At 33.9% G+C, this 10,237-nt stretch overlaps 1 protein-coding gene across 2 annotated transcripts; it reads left to right on the top strand.

Moving 5' to 3' along the window:
- The first annotated feature begins 1,809 nt into the window (after positions 1-1,809).
- On the top strand, positions 1,810-10,023 carry LOC120772978. Of its 2 annotated transcripts, XM_040101901.1 has the most exons (3): positions 1,810-2,188; positions 2,249-4,077; positions 8,354-10,023. In XM_040101901.1, the coding sequence occupies exons 2-3, from the start codon at positions 3,270-3,272 to the stop codon at positions 9,550-9,552; spliced, it is 2,007 nt and encodes a 668-aa protein (XP_039957835.1). In that variant the 5' UTR covers positions 1,810-2,188; positions 2,249-3,269; the 3' UTR covers positions 9,553-10,023. The 2 variants fall into 2 exon arrangements, with proteins under 2 accessions (XP_039957835.1, XP_039957828.1); XM_040101894.1 differs by having other exon boundaries at positions 1,810-4,077.
- Positions 10,024-10,237: the final 214 nt, after the last annotated feature.

The following is a 10,237-nucleotide window of genomic DNA, read 5'->3' as shown; positions in this document are numbered from 1 at the left end:
ATAAACATATGTAAGAAGAAGAAGAAGATTTTATTATAAGAAAAGTCGCCTAAGAACTCGATATTCATTGTTAGGAGATATTGCCAACAGCATGGTCTAGTTTTAAACAGTGTTATTCATTTAATGTCGGAAATTTGTGACATTATGTGCAAACTTAGCAAAATGGTTATATCGCAAAACAGCTGTTCATTTTTATATGCAATTTATTTTGCAACAAAATTGGATCTATGCGAGACTATTCCCTGTGGCATCCTTGGCAATTTGTCGCAAATCGCAATCAGCTGTTTACTCTTTTCTGGCGTTTGGGTTTCTTCAAACTTTAAGTACATTTAAATATAATAACTGAATAACAATACTAATGAATACTGCAATATTGCCACAGACCGCTCATTTAATCCAGTCTACTTGGACTACTATTATATAAATGCCACTTTAAATGAGTACCCTTAGTTTATTAATTTATCGTACAGGAGATGAGCTAACATTGATATTTTAAAATCACTGTGATTTTACATTGCTATTGCGATAGCAACTGTACTTCTGTACTTCTTAAAACGACTAAGGTATTTTTTTTGGCGTTTTTATTGTTCAAGTGGCCGTAGAGGAGAGAATGCCTATTTTGTTCATGCTTCTTAAAATTTGTTAACGATACAGATTTTATACTATAAATATTTGATTTAAAATTATTACATTTGGCATATACTTATTTCATATAGCACTTCATACTTCTACTATACCTCACTTATTTTCCTTTACGTTACACTTAAAACTTTAAGCCGCATGTAGAATAATCGCATATAAGTATGTACGTATTTACGCAACCTGCTACTTTTCTGCTATTCAACTACAGCGATCAAAAGTTAACCTATTAAACTGTACTGTTAAAAAATCTCAATTTTTTGTGAACTGCTATCGCAATCGCAATTCATAAAATCGAACTGCTTACAAAAAATGATCGCAAATTGTGGTATACGATTTAATTTTTGGGATATAAAGTTTCTTCTGAAGGCGAGCAGTGCCATGGCTATTGCCTAATTTCTGAACTGAATCATAGATTTAGTAGTTTATGATATACATATGTATGTACATTAAAATATTAAACAGGTCAGGTCTTCCCTAATATGCTAAATTTTAGTTTCCCAATTTGCATTAAGATATCGTAATCTTCACTTAAGTTATCGCTTTTACTGGCTGACAGAAGGCGGACGAGGACAATTAAATAAAATTTTCTCATCAAATTGATATGTTGTGGATACTATAAAATGTTGCAAATTTAATTAAAGTTTAATTAGCTAAGACATATTCCTTAGAGTTTAATATTTTCTCATTTTATTTGTTGCTTTTCCCACAGGGCTTTCATTTCCTTAGTCAAAGTGGCTTGTGTATGCATGCACTTTTTGTTATTACTTTATACCTGTTTTGCAATCAGCAGGTATGAAAACTGAGACGCAGTGAAACACTACTACTAAAGAAATTTAAATTACTCACATTTGAAGATCTGGCTTCTCATTCTCTCCAAACTCTACAAAAGCGAAAAGACAAGACGTAAAATGGCAAATACCCTTATTTACATGTAAACGTAGACCAAAGAATAAAGTAACTCATGAAACTCACCTCAGCAATACATTCAACGCGTCACCTTCTTATAACAGTATTTGTGTGCAGAGACTTATTTACCTGAGCAAATTCTCAGCCAAGGCAGTAATGCAGCAAACAATCAGAGGCCCAAGCCAATGATCGGAGGCAGAATGGAGGAGGAAAATACCACGTAGTCGGTACTTCAGGTATTGTATTCATTCGTAAAATACGCTATTCTCGAGTATACCCGCGTTGAGTGAACAACGTTGGCGGAATCAACGGATTAAGCTAACCTTAGATTAATCGTCGGTTTTGTTCATTACATATACACGTACTAACAAGTACACTCACTACATAGTTTGGTATGTGGTTCGTATAAACTGCCAATTTCGTGACATTCCGTTGTGAGTAAATCCACTGAGTTGTAAATTTTCGAACATTCAATTGAAATGAAAGTGGAGTTTTGAATTTTGAATTCAATTTACATAATTTTACCGAACGTGCTATTACCAACTAAAAAACCTTTGGACGATTGTGCTGAATCCACATTTTGTAAAGGCTGAAAACGGCGAATGTATACGTATTCCATAATTCCAGCTGCATATACTATGTATGTATGTATGTATGTATGTATATACACATCCATATAAATGTGAACTTGTATGTATAGTAGGGAGCAGTTTCTGCACTTTTGCCCATAATAATATTTGAGAAAAGAGGAAATTCTTGAACGACGCCATATTTAGTTTGCCACAACAATAAGAAACAAGACATCACACCTTACCATATAACCGCAACCTATATACATATGTACATAAATATAGTACATATCTCAATTGGAAAAATTTGGGGGCAAGTTGCTTTGAAACCGATCACGAAGATTCTATAGTCCATAAACTGCCATAGTTAAAATACCTGAGCTACGAACAAATGAACGAACACATCAGCGAACATTTTAACTAAGGTCTTCAACTGTCAAACACAAAAATTAAGAACATCAAGTGATAATACTCAAATGTATACATACATATGTATGTATGTGGATGCATATAATTTGAAAAGTGCAAAACTAAGTTTCGAAATCCACCCGAAATGCTAGAGTCGAGTGTCCGAAATGTTATGAGTTGGCCAAGTTCTTACGTATGAGTGCGAAAATTAACAGTTTCACAAGACAAAAGTGAATATGTGTGCACTCAGCCACGTGTATGTGCTTTTGTGTTTGTGTGTGTCAATCTGAATAATAATAAAGAAATAATCTCATGAATGCTCGTCGCAGTGGTGGGGAGTTTTGGAGAAGTCCTATATAATTGTGCTTATAGAAAAAAGAAACAAAGTAATGAAAAATGTAAAAAAGTAAAAAACGAATAAAGGTAAAAGATGAAATGAAATAGCTGACTTCAAGAACCACTTAGAAACACGTCAAAACCAGAAAATCAACTTTGCTAACGTTATAACTTGACAAACTTAAGTATACTGAATTCACCTTGTCTACACATGTTTCCACGATTGTGTTTGTGTGTATAAATTTTGCTGACACTAATCTGTCTACCTTACATGCGTTAGCATAAGAGCTTTCTTTGTACCAGCGTATTGGTAGGTTTAGTCAAGTGTCACCAAAACTGAGTTTGAAAGTGGATTTCACGATTTTACAATAGAATAGGTATTTAGAGTTTATTATTGAGCACGTAAATATGGGTGATTCTACGCCAATTTGTCGCTGCCGAGTGCTCTATTTGGGTAGTGCAGTACCACGTCAGAGTAAAGACGGCTTGCAAGGGATCCAAGAGCCGTTGAGGAGCCTCTATCCCTCGGAGGGTGCTGTCGGCGCCAAAGGCATTGATTCGTGGTTAAGCGTTTGGTCGAATGGAATTTTACTGGAGAACGTCGATGAAAATTTGAAACAAATCACACGATTCTTTCCCATTGAGTCGTTGCATTATTGTGCAGCTGTGCGTCAAGTTTTAATACCGGAACGTGGAAACTCCAAGCCAGAGCCAAAATTTCTGCCACTAGACTCACCATTCGCACGAATGCCCCGCGCTCAACATCCGCCGATATTCGCTGCAATACTTCGACGAACCACTGGCATTAAAGTGCTCGAGTGTCACGTGTTCATTTGTAAACGTGAAGCTGCCGCAAATGCTCTAGTCAGATGTTGTTTTCACGCATATGCGGATAATTCTTATGCTCGACAATTGGAGACTGGTAGTTCTGGTGGTGGCGCTGGCGCCAGTGTTTACGGCACATTAAAGAGTGCAGTTGGTAGTAAATCGAATGGAGATTTAAGCGGTGTTGGACTTCCGAATAGCAATCATCACCATCATATGGGCGTGCCAACGAGCCAAGCTGGCTGGCGCTCTCGCTCCGGCAGTACAACTACCTTGAACAGTGTTGGGCGGCAATCCAATGGTCATGCTTTTAACGGAACGAGTGGTATCAGTCTGAATGGTGGCGGGAGTAATGGTAGTGCTGCAGAAGGATATACATCCGTAAAAAATTGTAAGTTTTATTTTTCTTATAACAACAACTATTATAATTATTATATTTACATCTTTTAAAATACTCCTTGCTTACGAAGCATTTACGAAAATCTCATGGACATTTCTCTCAATTAACCTACTGTCATGTTTTCATTTGAATTTCAAAAAGTATTTACAAAACCATTATATGTTTGTTGGAGCAAAAATTCACTCCTATGTTAATTATGGTTAGCATTTTATTACAAATTGTGGACATACTAACTACGGACTGCAATACTGTGGAGTTTATTTCCCTAAATTTGTAATATTACATTAAGTATAGTAACGAAAAATAATGGAGTAAAATATCCAAACTTTTTATTTCTTCTTAAACATTATCTTATTATCAGGAAAAATCGTAACATTTTAAATCACCCTCTAACAAACTATTTGTTCTTTGCATAATTTGAAAAGTTATTTTCCAAGTAAATATTTGTGCAATAAAAAGGTAATCTACATAAAGCTTGGATCGAAGATATTTACACGGATAAACTTGTCATTCGATGTGATATAAAGTGGCTGTGGATGAATCCAAGTATATACATAAGTATTAGTAAGCTAAAAATAAATGAACAAACAAACTCTCACATCGAAGCTTGAGGTATTTACGCATAGGCATCTCAAAATATGAAAGCACTTTCCACTTATTTAAATATTGACAACATCAACATGCTCGATACCAACGTTATATATTGGTTTTTAAATGAAAGCATTTCTTTTACTTTATGTGTAAAACTTAAGAGACAAACAACTGAAAGCAACAAATAAATGTTAATCGGGATGCAAATCAACTAAAAATACATGTGTAAATTTCGTATCATGCACAAGTGTGTATCAAACACATATCGCTATGTTTGCAGCTGTATTTGGTGGTTTATTTGTGTAAATGTAATGGTAATTGCTACATACTATTCTCAACAGAAAAAAAATTACGCTATCTGTGGTCGGGAAATGCAAGAGGAGTGGCGAAGTTGAATTTTTAAGGGTTAAAAACGATTTATCTCGATATCCAAAAAACTACGAGTCCTATAGGAAAAAGTTATATGAGAAAGTTGTAGGTAATGGTTACACATAACCTCAAAACTTATGTGAAGAATTCAAATATCCATGTTTTGGGGTTTGTACAAAAACAAATAACTTTCATGAAATTTGGTGTAAACTTATATTCTTAAGTCCCAAATTCTCAATAATTTAGTATTAATTAGAATACTATTTAAAGAAGGAAAGTTTCTTTCGACTTAAAATCAAAAAAAGTTCGTAATAGCAAACAATATTTTCATTTTGATAAGTAACCAAAGTAAGGGGAATTGTTATTGTATGCATTAAGTCGAAATATTTAAGTCTATCTCAAACAGGTATAAATTTGACGAAATTTCGTTTCACTAGTTCATTATTTCACTTTTACGTTTGGCGATTGTATAGGAGTGTGTGTGGTTGTATGCAAATACGTGCTTACGTTTTAAATATACATAAGTACATTCTACTTTTTAGTTAGAAACAAAGTTACGTTGTATATGTAAAAATTTCACCAAATATAATTTATTTCCTGAAGTTTAATAAACAATACAACCGGTTACTCAATTGTATTCGCTGCTGTTTGTTGTGAATCAACGTTTATAGAAAACAAGGCTCAAAAACTTCAATTTTTGGGAGATCTTAAGAAATGTTAAAAGGAAACATATTTATATGTATTTCTGTGATTTATTGATATAAAAGCAATGCCAATCTGTATCTTATTATCCAAAAATTTTAAATTATGTTACTTTCCTCCGAAAATAAGTTATTTAAATTCGACTACTTCATAACATCTCAAAAGAACACAAACATATTAAAAAGACCATGGCAACCAACCATTTTGTACCAACCTCGTCATCAAACATCTGGTTGTCGTAACATTATAGTCTATGAAAGTTGAATTTTATCAAAGTTTCTATACGAGCATACGCATAATTAAAATTACCGCAATTTTTTAGACGCTACTATATACTAGTGAACAAACTTTTATACAAAACCCTCTTTCTAAAACGCTCATCAAACTATTTTACTGATCAACAATTTATTATTTGTCAAAATTACTTACGAATCGTTCCCCTACAAACAGCAATATACTAGACAATATTACCAACGGAGACAGTGTATTTCTTAATTATCCTGATAACTATTTCTGTCAATAAATGTACTTTTGGTAGTTTGCAGCTAACACAATTCACAAATTAATAATCAAATTTATACAGGCACCTTTTAAATGTTTGGTTTAACTAAATATACGTATCTTATGGATTTAATTCTAGTAGCGTCATCTATGGTCAGACTGGGAACTTCAATTGACCTGTTTGTAATTTATGATTTCTAACATATAAGTTATACATACATATGTATATTAACCCAAAAACTTATTTGCAGCTTCCGACAAGATGTAAGTTAATATTCTTATACTTATACTTATAACTACAACATTTGCTAATATTATATTATATTCTACCATACGAATACATACATATGTACATAAGTATACGGATACATATGACTCAATATTTTTCATTGAGGTTTAATGATTTTTTTTAAAATCCAACTGATGAGATCATACCTTTCTGAACACTCGATGAGACGGAATTTACTAATTTTTTAAATAGTGATATAAGTGAAGTAATTAAATTAATTGGTTTAAAAAAAACTATAATTTTTTTAATTAAATTGTATATGAAATAAAATTATAACATACCTAACACTGTTCCGAAAATTTTAACATATAATTACTTCCAAAAATGTTTCTATACAATTTTTTTTGCTCTTGAATTGCTTATATAAAATGTTTTCTTGGAAGACGAATTAATGGCCGCATTTCTGTAGAGTCTTAAATGATTATCGGGGGTTCCTTTGTGCCCAAAAATAATTTAAACGTTTACAGCTTATTTTTTAGCAATATATACATATGTAGCTCGAGAAAAGATATTTCTGATATCTTAAAATTAATCAATACAATGAAAAGCTGACATAACAATGATAATCTCGGACTAGACGAAATTTGTCGTCATACATAAATCACCAAAATAATACTATATCCTGAAAATCAAGTGAATCTTCCTTGGTTGATTTAAATCTTGGTATAAATGTCAAGGGATTAACAGCCCTGGGACTCAGAATAAACTGTTCTGGACTAATAAGAGAATATGTAATATCTTAAATTCGATACAAACTAACTACACCTTTTTTACACGGTTTCTATTTACACGGATTTGAAGTTAAACGGTTGAGAAAATTTTTTTTTTGTAAAAAACTTAGCACCATTGCTGAAGTGAACATACATAGTAGTAACTGGGAAATCCCCTTATTCGATAACTCTTACTTACACATTTTGTTCGCATGATATTTACATTGCTAAAATGGATATCTCCAGCGATGATACCGACTTTAGTCCAGTTCGTCGCAAACAACTGCGCTTGGTATCAAGTAGCGACGAATAATTATGTAGCTATGTAAATATTTTTCCCTTATTTCGATTCTAAATTTTCTCTTCTTAGTTCTGGATTAACAGATTTCTTTTGTTCTTTGCATGCTCTACCAATTTTTCACCTGTATCAATTATGTATATTAAGTTTTAATGCTCAATAAAATGGCATATGAACATACAATTCGTATGCATATCTGAAATTTTATAGTTCTTAACTTTTTTTACACGGTTTTTCTAAGTAAATATAGTTCTTTATTTCATCTTACACGGTTTTCAGATGACATGGAACGTATACCTCATTTTACTATAGGAAACGCATCTTTTTTACACGGTTTTTTTACACGGATTTCTGAGGAACATATCTACCGTGTAAAAACAGAGTTGGGTGTATTTGTTAAACAACAATTCGTTTGTATTATTACATCCATGCATACATATTTACATAGCTTGTGTTGCGGAAACACGATTTCATGCACGCATGCACCGCATGGCGGATGCGCCGTATTGTTTATACCTGATGAAATCGAATTTTTTATAAAATATCTAAACCAATATTATGTGCATAGGACGAACTCTTATCTATGAATTTAAACTTCTTTACCAATATTTAGTGCTTATTAAAATTCATGTTATAATTATTATAATTATTTTACACTGTTTACAACCTCTGTATTATGTGTGTATCTGTATATTCCCTTGTGTTTTATGACATTATGAAATTAATATAATATTCTGAAAGTAATAATACTTAGTGTGTAAATTATAAAATTCCAAAAATAATGTTTTCTAATTGGTCTTTTTATAGTTTATGGAAGCAGTGCTGATTTAAACGTGACTGTTGATGATGGCGAGAATTCGATATATAATGGAGATGAGAATCACAAAGTCTGGAACGGTTCTCAAGATCAACTTGACGCCATTGCAATGGAGAGTCCATATGAAGTCTTCTCGGGCAACACTTCTACTCTGGGACGTCCTGTGAGAGCTCGTCAAATTAGCACACCTATTGATGTTCCGCCGCCACCCGAAAGAGAGGAAGTTAACAAAAAACGTAAGGAAAAAAAAAATTCCAAAACACCTGGCACTCAGAGTCTTTCGGGAACTCTTATACGTCCAAAGCCGATTCATCCTAGCACCTTACAGAAACCTGGAGTTTATGGAGGCGCTTCAGGAAGTGTGATTTATGGCCCACTCGTTGGTCCAGTAGGTTTTCCACCACCACATGGCTCACGAAATTATCACACAATCAGTCATCGAGGTTTTCATGGTGGCCCATCGGGGTCACAACCGCATTTTCATCACCCTAGCATGCCATCACAACCTCCACCACAAATGATGCATCCACCGCAAATGGGTATCCCAATGCAAATGCCCGTTATGATGTCACAACAATATGCCACACTTCAATCCTCACGATCTACAAAGAAAAATAAGAAAGATAAAAAGAACAGTGGCATACCAGTTGGACTGCCCATGGTACCACCGATTTATGCGTATCATCAAGGTATGGGCCCTCCACCACCACCTCAACCAGCTATTGCGCAATCATTGATCGGTGAGCCAAGACCACTAGCTATGTCCAATCGAAAGCTAGCAGTATCTATGGGAAATGGACTAGATGATGGACTAAACTCTGGTGCAGAATCGCCTGGTGGTACTGGCATTTATCGGAGAAAAGGTCACTTAAATGAAAGAGCGTTCAGTTATTCTATAAGACAGGAACATCGAAGCCGTAGTCATGGTTCGTTGGCTAGTCTACAATTTAATCCACCTGACATGAAGAAGGAACGAGAAATTGCACAAATGGTTGCCGGGCTCGACTTAAATGATGGACCCGAAAGGGAAATGTCGTCCATGACACTGCAGCGGAAACATATGATTGCCACAAATGACGTAGGATCCGGCATCCAAACGCAACAATCGATTTATGGGAATGGGGGTACAAATGCCTTGTATGGCAACAGCATGGGTCCAGCGGGTAACTTTGGCAAACCACGAAGATAAGTCAGCACGGCTGACTACTCGGTAGACCATGGCGCAGGCAATGAATATATGTATTTATTATGGTTAAATAAGGCATATAAACATGTAATTATAAAAACATATACATATATATTCAAGTACTTATACATATGTCTGTATTATATAAGACATAGTTTCTGCAAACACCCTAGGGTCAGAATTATAAAAATGTATGGAGAATATATATTAAATGAGGAGTTTAATCAGTCGATGTACCGCGATGAAAAAATCCATAAATTAAATTAACGGATAGGGATTTAGAGATGTTGTCAAAGCAGACAAGTACATACATATGTATCTACCAATGCTGACACATAATTATATAATATTATATGAATGCGTATATATGTACATTCAAACAACTGTATACAATCGAAATAATAAAAAGGTAAAACCAAAGAAGTACTGGGAAGAGAACTAAAGAACTCTTTTCCACTTGTCTGAAGAAAGCTACATAATTCGCAGTTATTAGATATAAAAATTAAAAAGAAGAAACTTAAACAAATTCCTATGTTAAATTAAAATTCTTCAAGTAATAAAATCACACACCACGCCCAAACTTCAGAAGCATCCGCTTCAACAATTCAGTAATCATCGAAGCATTGTGCATGACTGACTATGTAGTACTGAAGGAAGGAATATTTTGGAAACAATCACACGAACATAC

Source organism: Bactrocera tryoni, chromosome 1 (genome assembly GCF_016617805.1).
Source record: "Bactrocera tryoni isolate S06 chromosome 1, CSIRO_BtryS06_freeze2, whole genome shotgun sequence".
Lineage (NCBI taxonomy): Eukaryota > Metazoa > Arthropoda > Insecta > Diptera > Tephritidae > Bactrocera > Bactrocera tryoni.
The sequence above is the reverse complement of the archived record's forward strand: the minus strand, read 5'-3'. Positions and strand labels throughout refer to the sequence as shown.

What these genes read in the sequence shown, in the direction of transcription:
- LOC120772978 (XM_040101901.1), top strand. Translation starts at nt 3,270, where the DNA reads ATGGGTGATTCTACGCCAATTTGTCGCTGCCGAGTGCTCTATTTGGGT. An exon ending in ATATACATCCGTAAAAAATT is followed by an intron (nt 4,078 to 8,353) that starts GTAAGTTTTATT and finishes GTCTTTTTATAG; the next exon opens with TTTATGGAAGCAGTGCTGAT.